Here is an 18,693-nt window from a genome sequence, read left to right as displayed (position 1 = left end):
CCCTGGAATCACGCCCTGAGCCAATGGCTGATGCTCAACTACTGAGCCACTCAGGGGGTCTCTTTTTAAGGACATTTTAAATCTAAGAAAAAGTATGGAGAATAGCACAACAAAGACCCATGTGCTCACCACTGAGATTTAACAAATAATAAGTACTGCTTTTTTGCAGATCAGGGTCAGGTGCTTGAGAGGCCAGTGGGTGACAGGCCCATGAACAGGCATTTCTTTGTCACGGTCAAAGATGTCACACGCCGTACAGTGAAGGGAGCCCTAGGAAGGCCTCAACCTACCTTGGAGGAGTTCCTGGAGGAAGTGATAAAGTGAGCTAAAAATCAAATCTGGAGTATGTCTGGGTGAGTCAGGCAAAGGGGGATGGTGGCTAATGGTGAGGAGGTGGGCCAGGCAAAGAGTGTGACCAGAGGCATGAACAGTGAGTATCAAGCTCTGGGAAGGGTGGGGTACGGGATGCGTGAGAAGGCGTGGGCTGGGAGCAGCTGAAGAGAAAGAGACCTGGGGGTGGGTGACAGCGCCCTGGGTGAGTCAGCAGAGGGACCAGCTCGGCCGTCTTCAGGGCAGCAGTGGGCTCTGGGCGTGTCCTGAGGCCTGCTCAGCGCGCGGCTGCCTGCGCTGGACACTGCGCATTGAGGGGACGGTTGGGGAGCCACACAGTCTGGTGGGGAGGGTGGGAGCCATGTGAGGAGTAGTGGGGGGAACCTGACTGTGTCGAGAAGGCTCCAGGCCACGTTGCGAGGCCCGAGGGAGAGAAGTAGTACTGGTGGGAGTTGTGTGGGAGATGGAGTCTAGCTCAGAATATCTAATCATCAAACTTTCCAGAGAAGGAATGAACTGTGGGGTCATGTGTTTCCTGGTCTCAAGTGCGTTCGGGTAGACTGGTTGAGGCTGGTGGGGGTGTGGAGGGAGAAGCTCTGCCTCGCCTGGTCCCCAAGGCCCCCGCTCACTCTGTTGTCAGGGTTGAGGGCGGGGTAAGTGACCCCTGGCACAGGCGGTGGGTACACGCCAGGGAAGCCTCTGTGGAGGAGGCGCTGGCCCGTTGCCATGGGAACCACCTCTGCTGTGAGTTTCTGGTTCTGAGGATGCCCTGGATGGGAATGAGCTCACTCCACCTGCGAGGTGATGAGTCAGCCTCCCTCTTGCTCTCCAGGGCCTGGTTGCTCCACAGACCCCTGAGGCTTCCTGCCCCGATGTGGGCTGTTGTCACTGGAGGAAAGATGGACACAGTAGAGGCTGGAGGAAGTGATAGAGTGAGCTAAAAGTCCAATCTGGAGTATGTCTGGGTGAGCCAGGTAAAGGGGGATGGTGGCAAAAGGTGAGGAGGTGGGCCAGGCAAAGAGCTTGGCTGGCGGCCCTGGTTGGGGGGGGTGGGGGCTGACTTCAGAGGAGGCAGGAGGAAGCCTCTAGTCCAGTTGCCCAAACCTTGGCCCTCAGCAGGGGCTGACCTGTCCCGTCTGCTGGCCACTTGGCTCATGTCGCCTGGGCACCAAGTACAGCTGTGCTGGCCTTGGGCTTGCAGTCCCCTGGGCTGGACGGACATGGAGGACGTGGTTGCAGGTGTGTGGGCGCAGGGTGGTGGTGGAAGGAGGTGTGCAGGCCGGTTGTGAATGTCCGTCAGTCAGGCCTGAGGGGAGTTTCTGGATATGGATGAGGGTGACATTTGAGTGGGAAGGCTGAGGGGGCACTAGTTTGCCAGTCAAGTCCTAGGCATTTGGAGGTCAGGGGTCATGGCTGATGGCTCCTGCCCCTCTCCAAGGCCATGGGTCCAGGTCTTCTTCAAGACCCTAAGAAATCCAGCCTCCCGCCCCCCACACTGGGTTCCAGTCCCTAGGGAGCCTGTCCCCTCCCCCCAGTGTGGCAGCCTTGGGGGTGACACTGGAAAGGCCAGGGAAGTCTGGCTTCTGCTTGCCTGCTTATTTCGCTTGCATGGGCTTCTGTTTCCATTTGAGAAGACAAACAACTTTGGTGAGGGGGGTGGATATGCTCATTTTAACCCTTTGACCTAAACACACAATTTATAGGTTTAGAAACCTATTTTTATGTTTATACTCATAAGTGTATTATTTTGATAGTGGTAATCATAGTATGTATAGTTTTAGTTCTGCTTTTTTATTTCTCCACATGGCATTTTATCAAAGTTTGTTTTTTTAAATTTTCATATATAGTTGCACAGCCTTTGTGTTCCTTCTCTGGAGAAAGTGAGATCCAAGTATAGACTTTGTTTCATGAATATTTTTTTATTTGTACTGTTTTGCTTTTTTCCAAAAAGCTTTTAGGAGAACACATTAAAAGGCTCATGTATAACAAAGTTTTAAAGTTGCAAGCTCTGAGCTTTGTCAGGGTATGGATGAAGTAGTTGAGAAAACAGTGTTATAAGAGGTTAGTTTTTTTTTGTAAGTTTGCCTTGACCCTAGTTCTGAGCTTCCTGGTAGCCAAAGAAAAGGGGAAATTGGAATTATCATACGTTTGTTTTCTAATAAAAGGAAGTATATCAGTTCATGGGAGAGACATTGTAAGTACTGAACACCAGGGTTTTTCCATTTTAGGAGAGTGGTGTGATGGATGATACCGTCAGTAGTGGTTTCATGGAACACACAGAGACCTTTTTTGCATATGGGTTCTTTTTTCTTTTTTTTTAAGATTTTAATTTTTAAAAAATATTTTATTTATTTATTAATGAGAGACACAGAGAGGCAGAGGGAGAAGCAGGCTCAATGCAAGAAGCCTGACGTGGGACTCGATTCTGGGTCTCTAGGATCACACCCTGGACTGAAGGCAGCGCTAAACCGCTGAGCCACCGGGGCTGACCAAGATTTTAATTTTTAAGTCATCTCTACACCCAGCATGGGGCTTGAATTTACAACCCTGAGATCAAGAGTCACATGCTCTACCTGAGCCAGCTGGTGCCCCTGCATATTGGTACTTAAATCAACCCCCAGTAGACAGGATGTTAAGTCACAGTTATATGAAGGCATTTCTGTGAGAAGCTGAATAATGAAATCTCATCCTCCTGCTTCTAGAGGTTCAGCCTAGGCCAAGACCTCACTCCTTGCAGATGCTTGGGGCTGGAGAGCCATCTGTGTGGACTCCCGGGCCCTGTATTTATTAGAGGTTTTCCAAGACCTTTACAGAGAAGAGGACTGTTTGCTTTAGGTACTAGGCATGTGAGGACCAAAGTTTTGGTAGGAAAACGAGTTTGGCCCATCTGCCTTTTCAGAAGGAAGGCAGTGGAGGCCAAGGATATCCTCCAGAAGCACTTTTGGATTTGCTCTATGTCTCAGCCAGGCGCTCTGGCCCAGAGCAGGGACGAGGCCCTCCTGGAAGGAAATGGCTTGCCCGCTGGGGCTGGGCCTAGCATGGGAGCTTTACCGGCTGCTTTACTCCTCAGTGAGGTGACAGATATTCTCTTAATTCTCCCAGGGGTGGACATTTCCATGGTTTCCAGTTTGGGGCTATCCTAGGTAATGCCACTATATATATATATTACTTTCATCCGGACACTTTCCTGCATTTTAGGTTAGTATCTGGGGATCTGAATGAATTGGTCGAGGGAGATGACCATTTTACATATTCATCGGTTGCCTTCATAAGATAGACTGACTTAGGGCAGCCTGGGTGGCTCAGCGGTTTAGCGCCACCTTCCGCCCAGGGTCTGATCCTGAAGACCCGGGATCGAGTCCTACATCAGGCTCCCTGCATGGAGCCTGCTTCCCCTTCTGCCTGTGTCTCTGCTTATGTCTCTCTTTGTCTCTCTCTCTCTCTCTGTGTGTGTGTGTGTGTCTCATGAATAAATAAATAAAATCTTAAAAAAAAATAAGATAGACTGGCGTAATGTGCCACCAGCAATACACAACCAATTTTTTTAGCTTATTAGAATGGAAAGTGATGCTTATTGTGGAAAATGCAGCAAAGTATAAGGAAGAGAAGAAAGATTACCTGGAATTCTAACATACTAAGAATATGAGGTGTTGGTTTTGGGTGCTGCTGTAGCGAACCCACTGCCTCTTGTCAGGCAGGGGTTGGAGCTGTGGTCTGTGGCAGTCTCCCCCCCCCCCCCCCCCCCCCGCATAGCCGTCCCAGGTACCCCCTCCCTGGAAGGGGGCACCCGATTTTCTTCTGACCCAAAGTACCTTAGCCACTGGTCCACCTGGCTGTGGGTTTACATTTCTAATCTGAAGTCCTTGCTAACATTTTAATCTAGTGCTAGATGCATAGAAGGTGGTGCAGAGAACTGTCGGGACTGAAATATTTGGGAGGAAAATGTGAAATATTATCCCCCAGTGACAACTTAGCAGATTCTTCAGTAGCTACCACATGCCAGGTAGGGCCTAAGTGGCAGGGACACAAGGCTGATGAGGGTCGGTGGAAAAGTAGTCAAGACGTGGGATCCATGTTGGGGAAAATTTTACCCAAAACCTGACTGCTGACCACATCCTCCCAGTTCCTGTCTGTCTGTGAGGCTTGTCTGATAAAATTGAAGGGAAGCGGGAGAAGTCCTATATAAGAACCTAAAGCTGCCGACTCTGTGTCCTGTTCTCACTACACCCCCCTTCACTTCCCTGAACCGAACAGTCCATGGCCTGGGCGACGCTGTCCTGTCCCCCATCTGTAGGAGGAAGCCTCTGGGTAGGAGAGCCCACTTCCTGTGCCGGCTGGGCCCTTGCTGAACTCTTGACTGGGGTACAGCCTGCTCCCCCGCCCCTCCGCAGTGTTAACTTCTGTCACTGGGCAGCTCCAGTCACCCGAACAGTTACGTATCTGACCGAATCTCCCAGATGCTGTGGTGGGAAGAGGAAGTTGGGCTGCTCATGAAATGACTTGACCTGAAATAGGGAATGAGGCCTCTGTTCCTGGGAACTCTTAGGAGCCAACTAAAGATTTTTTAGGTGGCTTCAAATGCCAACATGGGTGAATGCATTTGGAACACTTGGTGCTGTGCGAACACTAGTGACACACCTGGACGTTTGCGTCATTTTCAATATGGAAGAGGTGAGGCACAGAGGGTCCCTTTCTCCTGCAGCTCTGGCTCTCCCACTTTTTCATTGTAATCTAGTGCTAGATGCATGGAGTTGAGTGTGCTTTGGTCAGGGACCATACCTGGAGGTCCACAGTGTTTCTTGGGGGAGGAAGAGACGGTGCTTACATGTTGGTATCTTGGAACTGGAACCTTCAGGCTGTCTTGGAGGTGCATCTAGAGGATGCTAATGCTGAGTATCCTAATCTGAGGAGTGTTCTATGGCCAGCCCAGCCCATCTGACACAGTTGCGGACAGTCTTCCAATGTCCAGGGGCTGTGGATGACCAGAATTTTGGAGCTGTGGGATTTGCCAGAGGGATTCTCAGTGTTGGGACATTTCCTTGGGGGCACCGAAGGGGGAAGCCACTGGAATGTCTCAGCTGCTGTTCGTGTTGTTTGGGTAAAGAGCTCCCTGTCAGGGCCTCATGGTGCTCCAGCTGGCGGCCATGTGGACAGGCTGGGATTGATTTGTTCTGTCTGGCTTGCTAGACACTCTACCTTCTTTGCCTCTCCCCACCCAGAAAACCACAAGGACTATAAAGACTGGTCCAATTAAGACTCACGGTAATTGGGAAGGAGAGAGGGACTCCTGAGGAGACAGTGACTTATGCTTTGCTCTGTGAGGGAGAGGTTCCTTTGCCCAGAGGAGTGGAGGCACATAGCAATTAAGGACCTCCTGCCTGCACTTTGTTAATCGGGCACCCACTCCAGGTGGCCACAACTTTCCTGTAGGTATTCTGGTCCCAGTGGGCTTGTCTGCTCTCTGCCACCCATGTGGAGAGTTTCCCTCTGATGCCATATTTACTAAAGGGTGGTCCAAGGCCCATCTAGGGTTCATATACGAACTGTAGCGTCCAGAGCCTTTCCCAGACCTGCTGAACCAAATGCTCTGGGTTCAGGGCCCAGAAATCTGCATTTCTAGCAAGCTCCCTACTTAATGTTTAGATAATGCTAGAGACCTCTATGAAGGTTTACATGGAGAATATTGTTGCTTCAGTCTGAATGGTAGGAGTTTCCCGCAAATGTGAACCAAATGTCTCTTCTGGATCCTAAACCCACATTATGTAGAGGGAAAGTAAGGAAAGGAAAGAAAATCTGTTTTTGCTTCTCTGATGGTGCATTGTTTTGGGCCAGTTGACTGTCTGCAAGGCTGTTTTATTTTTTTTTTTTTTTTTTTTTTTTTTTTTTTAATGCATTCTTTATTAATATGGGTCTCGTATCTCTTTTTTTTTAATTTTTTTTCATTTATTTATGATAGTCACACACAGAGAGAGAGAGAGAGAGAGAGGCAGAGACATAGGCAGAGGGAGAAGCAGGCTCCATGCACCGGGAGCCTGACGTGGGATTCGATCCCGGGTCTCCAGGATCGCGCCCTGGGCCAAAGGCAGGCGCTAAACCGCTGCGCCACCCAGGGATCCCTTATTTTTTAATTAAATTCTTTTTTTTTTTTTTTTTTAAGGAGGTTCCATGCACAAGGTGGGGCTTGAACTCATGACCCTGAGATTTAGACTTGTCATGCTCTTCTGACAGGCGCCCCTGCAAGGCTGTTTTTTTTTTTTTTTTTTTTTTTTTTTTTGTGCAAGGCTGTTTTAAAGCAATACTGCAGTGCTAATGTTGGGGGCCACGCTCTTCTCATCCTGGGCATTCCAAAGGGCCGTCTCTAACACACAGGTGGCCCTGCCTGCTTACTGAGCACAAACATCTGTGTCTTTCAGTGAACATCCAGCTCTGTTATTTAGTTTCCTGTGGAGAGAGGGCTTTTCAGCATTCTGTATCCTGCCTCGCCCTGTACCCCACCCTGTCGCACCTTAGTGACCTCTGAACCTCTAGTGTCCATTGAGCCAAATTTGGACTGTGAACTATTGTCTGGGTTCTAGCTTTCGTGCAGACAGCGTGACAACAGGAGTTTGGGGTTGGCTCTAGACTGTGAGTGCCGCCTCATTGTCACGCTCCTGGGTCTTTTCAGCCTGGGGTCTGCTAGCAGCAGTGTGTTTTATTGGCACAGACTCAGGCCCCTGATGATGGACCCAGGCAACCAGGAGCCTAGAAGGCCCGTGAGATTCAGTTTAAATCTTTAAGTGCAATGCAACATCCCTGGGCATCATTTTGGGGGCTCTAGGTCAAGCACCCCCTGGTTGCCTCTCAGACTATCAGGAGTTTCTCTATGGATGTGGTACTGTGGGGGCCTCAGTATAGAAGGGGATCAGGGATCTCAGAAATGGGGGAGACTGAGTTTGGTAGAGGAGGCCTCAGCTCTACAACTAGCCATTGATATAGAACGGACTAGGGTTACCAGGGTTAGTATGGAAAAGGTGGGGCTTGGAGCAAAGATCCAAGAAAAAGGATCCCTAGAGCACTTATTCTGGAAGCCTAGAGTTGATGAAATCTACCAGTCAATACAACTTCACTGAGAAACAGTTTTATAAAAGACAGTCCAATCAGGAAAGGTTCTAGTTGAACAAAGTTCTAGTTGCACTGTGTTCTAAAGGCACTTGGGATTGGTGCAGCCTGTGGACCAGCATCATGGCTCATCTATGTAGCAAAAGCTGTGAAAATGTTTATACCCTTTGGCCTGGTAATTCTACTCCCCCAGCCTCCAGGATTTTGCCTGCAGAGGACTGTCCAACAGAATAGAAATGTCTAAGAATATTCTCTGGGCTATCTAGAAATTTGTTTCCAATGTCTAAGTAACATGGGGAGGGGGCGTACATTTCATGAACCTACCTGATAGTGATAGAACATATTTTTTCAAGCCTTTAAAATGACATTTATAAAGATTATACAGGAATGAAATATTCAGTAGTCTGTTGAATGTTAACACTATATGGTATGTGCATTATAATCAGCTGCAACTGTCAAAACCAGTGTAAACAGAAAGATGATAAGCAAAAATGAAAACGTCTGTTTTGAGGTTGTAAGATGAAATACTTCTTAAGAAAAAATTGTATTTAGGGGCACCTGGGTGGCTCAGTTGGTTAAGCACCTTGTCTTCTGCTCAGGTCATGATCCCCACGTCCTGGGATCAAGCCCCGTATTGGGCTCCCTGCTCAGTGGGGAACCTGTTTCTCCCTCTCCCTCTGCCTGCTGCTCCCCCCGTTTGTGTGTTCTCTCTCTGTCAAATAAATAAAATCTTTAAAAAAATCGTATTTAAATTTTATAGCAAGTCAGGTAATTTCTATCTGAAGCACTATCCCTCTCTGAATATTTATTTATTTATTTATTTATTTATTTATATTTTTTGCTTGGTGGCTACGTGAGATTTAACCGTCTGTCCTGAGCATGCTCAGTGTGTGTGCTGTGTACTGCTAGGTGCTGTGGAGTACACAGAAGGTATAAGACATGGTTTCCCGAGTTAAAGAGTAGGGGAGGGAACGTGTCCTCTTGCTGGGGAGGTAAGATGTGCCTCCACTGGGCCAGCTGATTAGTGCTAGGTGCTGAGGCATGGCCCTAGCACGGGTGGGGGCAGCATGGGGAGGTGAGGACAGATAGGTGGATGTCTGGGCCTTTTGTTGGGGTTAGAAAGATCTTTCAGGACAGGGGAGCAACCAGCCTGGCAGCCCAGTAGAGTCCAGTTCTCTTGAGGTGGATGGACTCTGTCTGGATCCTCACAGCCCTGCATGAGATCAGAGGTAAATAAGATGCCTGTTATTCATCCCATTTTTACAGACTGTAAACTCTAGTCCTGGAAATGGACTTTTCAGGAATCTCCAGAGTCTTCTAGGGACAGGGCTGGTGCTCCCCAGGCTTAGGAACCACCTCTGGAAGACTGCCCTTTTGGTCCCTTTGGGGCTGGTGGTAGAGGATCCACATTTCTTCTCCAGTGACCTTTTCTTTTCAGTCTGTCCCTGGCCCGCATGGGTGCCAGGCACTCCTGGGGGGCCGCCCCATCCACACTTGCCATTTGGGGATTTTGACATTTTGTTTAAGCAGGGATGTGATTGAGAACGTGTGAGGGTGAGAACCGGAGGTGCTGGCTCTTTAAGGCTCGGCCTTCAAGTGAATTTGGCAGAGGAGACACTGAATGTTTAATTTTAGGGCCAGGAGGGGGTGGGGGAAAGTCCCTACCACATCTGGTTTGTGTTAAGCCGTTCCCTTCAGAAAAGGGCTGTGTTTATGGTTCAAATCCGGCAGAGATGGGGATGGGGGGGCACCACTTTGCCCTGCCAGGCACTGGGGCGCCGAGAATGCACAAAGCTTCCTTCTGGTCCTCTGACCCCATCCCGAGTTCCAGCCTTGAGAAATCTGCGGCGTCCACTGTATCCGTGGACCTCCAGCAGATGTTTGCCTTCAGACGGCCTCCAGCAGCTGGGCCTGGCGGGGCTCGGCTCCGTCCCTGGTGCCTCAGAACTCCCCCGGAGCTGGCCGACTGTCAGCTCGGCTTGTCTGGAGTCCTTGGGGCCCGGATGGTCAGGGGTCAGCAGTGCTGCTGGGATCCCGGGATCCCGGGATGAGGTGTTCCGAGCTGCCAGAGCCGGAAGGGCCTGCAGACACCGGCCCCAGTCCCCTCTTGGCAGATCTGGAAACTGAGGCAGAGAGGACTGAAGAAGCTAGTCCAGGGTCCTCACACAGCAAATCAGCAGCAGACGTGGGATTCAGACCACACTTCCCTGGCTCTCAGTTTGGTTTGGTGCTCTTTTCGGGGCCCCGTACGGCTTCCCCTTCTGCCTGCTGCTTGTATTACTCTTCCAGGCCCTGCTTTCCCAGAGGGCTGGCTCGGGGTAGAGACGTCTGGGAGGCTGTGATGCCTCCGGCCTGGGCGGCCTGGGCGGTCTGGGCTCGCACGGCCCCTGGCACCGGCCGAGAGCTTGGGAAACATGAATTGAATGACCGAGTGGTGTGGTCTGAGGGCGGGGGTGCTGGTGCTCCAGTCAGATGCATTGCTTCGGGCGGGGGGGTACCGGGCTCGGGTCCCTGGAGCCAGGCTCTCCTTGTTCCAAGGCCCTGTCTTGTCTTCCCCAGTCCTTTCCCAGTTCTGCAATCTCGCCCAGCTGGTACAGAAGCCTACGGTTTCAGAGCCAAAAGGAGCCACTGATAGCAAGCATCCCACCCTTTTGAGTCACAGATAAGGAACCTGAGGCAGGGCCACACAGCTCATCGGTGGGAGCATCCACGCCGGAGCCCCGAGTCTGCATCCTCCTTGGTGGGAACTGAGGGCAGGAGGAGGAAAGGCCCATCTTGGCCTTTGTGCTTCTCCCTCTTCCCTGCAGCTTCCTGTCCTCCTGAGGGGGAGGGGATGGGAGTGAACTGGGACAAGGTTTCCCCAGAGCCCTCCCAGGCAGGGACTGGGCTAAGTCATTCCCTCGTGCCTTCCTAGAAGGGGAAATGGGGCACACTGGCTCATTTCCTTCCAAAGCCGGAGTCACCATGGAGTCTGTGCCCAGGGAGGGGCGGCACCCTGGTTCCCCATCACCTCTGGCCCTGGGGGCACTCCCCCGTTGCTGTTTTCATGAGGGGTGTAGGGCCGGGGAGGTCCTGTGCATTATAGCTGGCCCCCCACCTCAAGTCCACCTTTCCTGCCAAGGGGGGTGGGGGTGGGGCAGGTGTCTCTCATCTTTAGTGCCGGGCAGACTGGCGTTGGTGGCAAGGAGAGGAGCCAGGCGATGGCATTGCCCTGCTGCATAGAGTGGGCAGTTCTTAAACACTTGCATGGATCACGATTTGAAATGTTTTGGGTTGATAAGTCTTCAGTGTCTGTTCTGTTTTATTATGAGAGTATGACTTGCTTATGGTTAAAAAAATTTCCCTGCATGTAATATGGTTATTTTTTTCTATGCCACACATAAAGGTTTTGTGTTTAATCTGCGTCCCTATATACTTAAAAATAGAGATTGTTTGTGGTAAACTAGACATAACATAAAATTTACCATTTTTACCTTTTTTTAAGATTTTTATTTTTTTATTCATGAAAGACACACAGAGCGAGGCAGAGACATAGGCAGAGGGAGAAGCAGGCTCCCTGCAGGGAACCTGATGAAGACATGATTCCAGGACCCCAGGATCACACCCTGAGCCAAAGGCAGATACTCAACCACTGAGCCACCCAGATGCCCCCCATTTTTACCATTTAAAAAAATTTTTTTAAATTAATTTTAGAGAGAAAGCATGAGAGTGTGTGAACACGAGTGGGGGGGAGAGGCAGAGGAAGAAGTTGACCGCCTCTCCCCCTCACTGAGCAAGGACCCCAACTTGGGGCTGGATCCCAGGACCCCGGGATCATGACCTGAGCTGAAGGCAGAGGCTTAACTGATTGACCTACCCAGGTGCCCCCCCACCCCCATTTTTACCATTTTGAAGTGTGCAGTTCAATGACATTAAGTGCATTCACAGCATTGTGCAACCATCACCACCGTCCAGGTCTAGAGCTCTTGTCATCTGGCAAAACTGAAACTGTCCCCGTTAAACACAAACTCCCTATTCCCTCCTCCCCGAGCCCAAGACAACCACTCTTCTACTGTCTTCTCTGTGAATTTGACTGCTTTGGGTGCTGCATTAAAGTGGGATTGTATGGGGATCCCTGGGTGGCTCAGCGGTTTAGCGCCACCTTCAGCCCAGGGCATGATCCTGGAGTCCCGGGATCCAGTCCCACGTCGGGCTCCCTGCGTGGAGCCTGCTTCTCCCTCTGCCTGTGTCTCTGCCTCTCTCTCTCTCTCTCCTGAATAAATAAAATATATAAAAAAGGGGGGGATTGTACATTTTTTGTGCTTTTGTATCTGGCTTATTCACTTAGCATCATGTCCTCTACGTTCATCTGTGTTGTGCCCTCTGTTAGCATTGCCTTCCTTTTTATGGTTCACCAATATTCCGTTGTATGCATACACCACATTGTTTATCCATCCATCTTTTTTAAAAAAAAGATTTTATTTATTTATTCATGAGTGGCACAGAGAGAGGCAGAGACATAGGCAGAGGGAGAAGCAGGCTCCCTGAGGGGAGCCTGATGCTGACTCGATCCCAGGACCCTGGGATCACAACCTGAGCCAAAGGCAGATGCTCAACCACTGAGCCACCCAGGTGCCCCCATTCATCTTTTGATGGACATTCGGATTGCTTCCACCTTTTGGCTATTCTGCATAATACTGCTGTGAACATGGGTGTACATATATCTCTTTGAGTCCTTGCTTTCAGTTCTTTTCTGTGACTACTCAGAAGTGCAATTGCTATGTATTGTGTATTGACTGTTTATGCTTTTCAGGCACTTTGAGCCCCCAAGGCAGGATTGATAGGTCCACAGACGGTTCTGGATACCACCTCTTTTTCCTCCCCCCAGGGCCAGGTCCCTGGTCAGTTGGGCTTGCCCCAGTAGCTGCCTACAGAGGTGGGCGGGCTGGCCAGCTGGGTCACCATGGGATCACTATGGGGTTACCATGGCTGGTGCTGGCTGTGGCACAGCTCTGGGGAAGTCTTGAGCCACCAAGTTAATGAGAAGCTCTGGCATCTTTTGGGGCCAGGTCCCAGCCTTTTTCCTGCTACAGATCCTGGGAAGGGGACTGCAGCCTCCTGGGCACTCTGGAGAGGAGTGGGGTCCCCAGAACCAGCAGGGCCCCACTCTTCTCCATGCCTCCCACTCTGCCCCTCTCCCGATCTTCCTGTTCCAGGCTGTTTCTGTGCCAGAGGCTCTCCTGGAGGGTAATTGTGAGATAGATTTTTGGCCACTGAGTTACAGAGACTGATGTAAAATTTCCTAGCTTCCTTTGGAGAGAAGTTCTGTCTGTTGCTAGATAACAGAGCAGAATGTCCTCTCCCGATTTCTGTTCTCACCACATCTGCTGCACCTGCAGTTGACCACTGTCTCAAGCCGGGCTGCCAAGTATGGCTGCACCTGGAGCCCCACACAGAGCAAACTGGTTTCTGCCTGCTTGCTGGCTCCACCATGAGCCACGTCCATCCGTCAGCTCCGCTGGGGCTCCCTGGAGTGGGGCCATCTCTTGTTCTGGTAGTAGCTGGTTTGGTACCCTGTGCTCAGTAGATGCCCAGTGAGGGAGGAGAAAGCAGGGGAAGGAACTGTGGAATTTGGTGTCTCAGAACTCCTGGTTTTTGGTTGAGGGCTTGTTCTTTGCCAGCTGGGGTGCTTAACCCTCTGGAGCCTCAGTTTTTCCATCTCTGAAATGGGGGTCAAAATCTAACTCTTAAAGTTGTTGCAAAGAGTATGTGTGATAACCGGTACAAAGTGCTTGTATGGTAAATAAATGTCACTGATTGTCAGCTGTGGTCATTGCTGTGCCCTTCAAGTGGGAGGGGAGGCACCAGCCACCAGGCCCAGGTGAGGACTTGGTGCTGGAAGGTGAGGTTTGGGGACTGCCCTGTGCTTTCCCTGTGCTGCTCTGTTGCCTGGTCCCAGGCCGAGCCCCCCGGGAGAGGCTGGATGGGAGGAGGAAGGGGTGGTGTGAAGCTCTCTGGCTGGGTGGCTGCAGCTTCCTCTCCATGCATTGTCATGGGGTTGCTGCCACCCACTTAGCAGGGATTATGTGTTTGGGGGAAGAAGGGGTCCAGGGTACCTTGGGCTTCATTCCAATGCTACATGTTCTTGGATCCCTGCACCCTCTCCTGCCAGACCCTCACTTCAACTCCAGGCATTCTGGCTCAGGACTCTCCACGCTGGGTCCCGCCTACCTTCATGGATTGCCGGCTCCCGGACCCCTGTCTCCCTTATATTTGAAGACAGGAAATAGCAGCCTCCGTGTCCATGAAGTGGGGTCCCCGTTTGTCCTGCAGGATAGGATGACTGGGACCCCATCCAGGCTCGGGGGAGGGAACAGAAGGGTGGTCCTACTTGCCGCTGTCTTCTCCTTGGAACTGTCCTGCCCCATCTGCAGGACAGTTCCTCTTGCCAGGCTGCAGTGTGTTGAGAAGAACTCAAGCTTTGGTGGTGCCAGTTCTGGGGTGAAGGGAAGCTCTGCCATCTTAGCCTTGTGTCCTTGAGCAGATCCTTATGCTGAGCTTTAGTTTCTTTTTCTGTCTAAAGAAGGCAATCTATCCTGCAGGGTCCCTGCCAAGACTAAATGAGACGAAGGATGTCAACCACTCCGGTTGATGTCCCGGACCTGGTGGCCCCCTAAGTGTGGGCAGGGATTGTTATCTCCTATGTGTGCACAGAGCCAAGGAGCGCTTCTAGCAAACGCCTCTTGCCCTTCTCTGCACAGGCAAGGTGGTAAGACTTCCTCTATGTTTCTCGGAGACTAGAGTTGCACCAACTTGCTTGATTATAGGGTTCACTTGGAGTACTTGATACTTGTTAAAAATTCTGATTCATGGGTCCCACCCCAGAACTCCTGAACCAGAATGCCGGTCGTTGGGGGTGGGATCTGCCTTTTCATTTTTTTTTAAAGATTTTATTTATTTATTCATGAGAGACACAAAGAGAGAGAGAGGCAGAGACACAGGCAGAGGGAGAAGCAGGCTCCATGCAGGGAGCCTGACGCGGGACTTGATCCTGGGTCTCCAGGATCATGCCCCAGGCTGAAGGGAGGTGCTAAACCGCGGAGACGCCCAGGGATCCCTAGGATCTGCCTTTTCAGCATGTTTTATAATGAGGCCAATTTTGGAAACTCTCGCATTTGCTGCCCTCAGATTGCTGTCCTAGTGGCTGTGTCATTTGATTTCACAAGAGTCCACTGAGACAGCTATGAGGCAGGTGTGGCCCCCCCTAAAGTGGAAGATGTTCTAGGTGAGGAAACCGTGAAGCTTCTGGGACAGTCTGGGGCCCTGTGCTCCCTTGTGGTGGAACCAGAATTAGAACTTGGATCTCCCAGTGCCATGTGTCCATTGTCCCTGCAAACATTCTACTGAAGCATGGAAAAGGTGGGGGATGGAGAGAGGTGGGGTGACAAGAAGGAGGTGAGTATCATGGTTGTGGTGGTGGCAGAGGGGGAACAGTGGCGTCTTTCTGCTGCCCCATGAGGGAGGCCTGCAGAGAGAGACCAGCCATAGTGAATAGGTGGTAGGGTGGTGGCCGGCTGGGAGCCCTGACACCCACTCAGCTGGGGACACTTCCCCAGGTGTGCTTTCTGAAAGCCAGGCCCAGCTGAGCATGATAAGCCGTGGGTTTTGTCTCACGGCCACTGTGGGTCCATAGATAGAAGGAGGATAGGGAGGTGGCATGGGCCAGGTGGACAGGGCTCAAATATCATCTCAGGGCTGTTGGTGGAATCGTCGAAGTCCTGTGGGTAGCTAGTGTCCACCTCTCCTGCCCCTCTACCCTGTATGGTTAGGTCTGGGAAGCCTTCTCGAAGCAGAGGCGGGGTGAGCCCCCTGCTCAGAGTGTGTGAGAAGTGAGGAGGGGCTGCTGCCAGGGTCAGCCGGCCCTTCCCAGTACAGGGCTCCACTGCCTCACCTGCTTTCTTGTTCCCAAGGTTGGCCTGGTCCATAAAGGAAAGCCCTTTCCAGTTTCCCTTTAGAAGGCTCTTAATGATTTCAACCAGGTTTTCTCTGGGTTTTGGTGGAAAGGCTTGGGGAGGGCGGGAGGGTGGCCCTGGACCTGCTCCTTTAGGCTGTTCTAAGACCAAGGCTGTCCGTCCCTTCTGCACAGTACGACCGCCTTTCCCCGGCTCCACTCCTGGAGGGTGATCTGCCTGGGTCGGGGTGACAGGGGGCCCGTGGGCAGTGCGGGGCGGGGGGGAGCCTCATGCGGGGCTGGTGCCCGTGCCCTGCTGCTGGGCCCTCGGGTGGGTCGGTCCAGGCTGGCCGAGCCTGTGATTAGAAGCTTGGGCTCTGCAGCCTAAATTCTGGCTCCTCCACGTACTGTTTGATGTGACCTTGAGTGACTTTGTGGGCTCCGTGTCTGCTTTGTCACCTGTAAGATGGGATCAGTGGTAGAGCCTACCTCACAGGGAGGTGGGGAGGACTGACAGAGCAGTGGCCGGTGGGCTTGGGAGGGCGTCCTGGCCGCTCAGATCCTTCCACGCTGACTTTCACATTAGATTGTCAGGCTGAGGCCTGTAGACCCTCCTTTGCAGCCGCAGTGAGGTGCTGCGGGTGTCTGGCTGGTCAGGGGCGTGTGGTGGAAAGCTGGCTTCCGGTGGTGGCACCTTCATCCATTCATCCATCTCTTGGCTCAGGTACAAAATCTGAGGGTGACCTCTGATCCCTCCTTGACCCCCAGGTGTACTTGCGTCCACCCACCTCTCTGTCTCCACTTAGCCCTGGGCTAAGCCTCTTTTATCTCTTGCCTGGACCTTTGTTTGGTCTCCTGACTGTTCTCTGCTGACGTTCTTGCCCACCTCTGATCTGTTCTTCACACCAAAATTAGGAATCTCTTTCCAAGATGCAGGTGTAATTATGTATCATCCAACACCTGATCCCTGCACCCCCCTCATCCTCACCCTTTCCGACACTCCACTGAAGTCAAACAGACCTCTGCAGTGGCTTCCGTTTGTTCTCAGGAGAAACCATCCTAACCTTGCGTATGAGCCTCAAACCCCTGTGGTCGGCTGACCTCAGCCTCTGCCCCCCCGCCTTCCTCCTGCACCATTGTCCAGTGGTCCAAGGCTTCATTCCCTTGTGCCTGAGGACTGATTCCCTCCGCTTGGGTGGCCTCGCCCTCCTGACCACACCCTACCCCACACATGTGCATAAGGTGACCATATGGCTTGGTTTGCACCTGTTGTCCTGATGTATTTATATTTTTTAAAATTTAAATTCAATTAACATATAGTGTATCATTAGTTTCAGAGGTAGAGTTCAGTGATTCATCAGTTGCATATAAAACCCAGTGCTCATTACATCAAGTGCCCTTTTTTTTTTTTAAGATTTTATTTATTTATTCATGAGAGACACAGAGAGAGAGGCAGAGACACAGGCAGAAGGAGAAGCAGGCTCCCTGAGGGGATCCCGATGTGGGACTCAATCCCAGGACCTCGGGATCACGACCTGAGCCACCCAGGTGCCCATCAAGTGCCCTCTTTAATGCCCGTCACCCAAATACCCCATCCCCTATCTACCTACCCTCTAGCAACCCTGTTTGTTTCCTATGGTTAAGAGTCTCTTCTGGTTTGTTTCCCTCTCTAATTACATCTTGCCTTATTTTTCCCTCCCTTCCTCAACTCTCCTCTGTTTTGTTTCTTAAATTCCACATATGAGTGAAATCATATAATTGTCTTTCTCTGATTGACTTATTTCACTCCGCGTAATACCCTCTAGTTCCATCCATGTCATTGCAAATGGCAAGATTTCATTTTTTGGATAGCTGAGTAATATCCTATGTGTGTGTGTATATGTGTGTGTGTGTGTGTGTGTGTGTGTGTATACTCATTGATCAGTGGATGCCCTGATGTAATTATTAATAGCACCTCCTCTTATTTTGAAGTGCCCTGATTTGGATGATAAATTATATGGCCTCCCCTTCACATTTACAGTCTTATCACCTAATTAAAATTCCTCAGCTTTAAAAATTCACTGACTGGGGCACCTGGCTGGTGCAGTCAGTTAAGTGTCCAACTCTTAGTTTCGGCTCTGGTCATGATCTCAGACTCAGGACATGATCCAGTCTTGTATCAATCAGTCTCTGCACTCAGCATGGAGTCTGCCTGAGATTCTCTCTCCCTTTCCCTTTGTTCTTCATGTGTGTGCTCTCTCCCTCTCTAAAATAAGTAAGTCTTAAAAAAAAATTCATCGACTTCCTCAGAGCAGCAGTCAGGTGTGGGTATGCATGCACGCCTGAACACACACACATGACCAAGTTAGGGGCCTGTTTTAGCCTCATACCTTCCAGAACAATTCATATATACATTTAAACTCAGCACATACACCGTTATTTATATGAGTCTTTGATTAACATTTGTCATGCCTTGATTTCGGAGCCCATCGTGTTGACCTCAAGTCCCATGTGAATCCAGCTCACAGGCAGGGGATCCTGGAGCCAGGCAAGTCAGGAGCATCTGCTGTGGACCACTCTGGGGGAGGCTGCTGACATCAGACCAATCCAAGCCCAAACAAGCCAGTGGCCCACACTTTGGCATACACATCCCCAACTTGGCTGCCCCTTTAATTTATTCCTGATCTCTCTCAATGGGCTTTGTGTTCAGAAAGCCAAAAGAGACAAGAGTTCAAACCCTGTTTCCACCTCCCTAAAACTGAGACTTAGAAGAAAAACCTGCCCGGCCCATTCTATATCCCTAGGGAGCCACCAGCTCCAGGACTTTCTCTCGTGGCAGGATATGAGCCCTGGGGGTGACTCTTAGCCCAGTGTCCTGGGCTGCCCTTTAGCTTCCCTCCCTGATCCAGGCCAGGGACTGCCTGAGGCCAGTTGCCCCTGTGGCTCTTAGATCCAGGACTGGTGCGGGTGGAGCTGGGTGGTTGGGTGGGTGATGCTGGCTGGTGCCCCATTATTTCCCACTCTGAGTGAAGGTAGAAGGCTTCACTGGAGGGGTCTCAGCCTCAGTTCCCTTCTCCACTCAGTGCTCCAGGAACCAGAAACTTGCTCCTAGGCACGGGGTAGTTGCTGTCATCGATGAGAGCTGTGGAGGTCTTCTACAGAAAGCCCCTGTGCCCCAAGGAGCACCAGTTTATAGGTACGGTCTATACCTTACCTATATACTGTTCGGGAAGTTTGTGCTCCCCCACCACCAGGCACCGGGGAAATTCCTCCCGGCTTGTGATGCTTCCAGTTCTTGGAATCCCAGCTCGTGCCGCCACCCCTGCTTTCTGCATGGGGTGCCTCTGGGTTCCCTG

General features: G+C 51.1%; 1 protein-coding gene across 5 annotated transcripts in view; it reads left to right on the top strand.

Moving 5' to 3' along the window:
• Positions 1-18,693, top strand: part of ACTN1 (actinin alpha 1) — a 94,748-nt gene that overhangs the window by 20,621 nt on the left and 55,434 nt on the right. The window contains exon 1 of one of the 5 annotated variants that reach the window (XM_025444160.3): positions 4,978-5,001. The exons of 3 other annotated variants lie outside the window; for them this stretch is intronic. In XM_025444160.3, coding sequence (XP_025299945.1) covers positions 4,993-5,001 — 9 coding nt within the window. In that variant the 5' untranslated portion in view covers positions 4,978-4,992. Of the gene's footprint in view, positions 1-4,977; positions 5,002-14,802; positions 14,863-18,693 lie in introns of those variants that run through there. One more of the 5 variants, XM_025444161.3, reaches the window with a different exon arrangement.

The sequence above is a fragment of the Canis lupus genome, chromosome 8 (assembly GCF_003254725.2).
Source record: "Canis lupus dingo isolate Sandy chromosome 8, ASM325472v2, whole genome shotgun sequence".
NCBI lineage: Eukaryota > Metazoa > Chordata > Mammalia > Carnivora > Canidae > Canis > Canis lupus.
The sequence above is the reverse complement of the archived record's forward strand: the minus strand, read 5'-3'. Positions and strand labels throughout refer to the sequence as shown.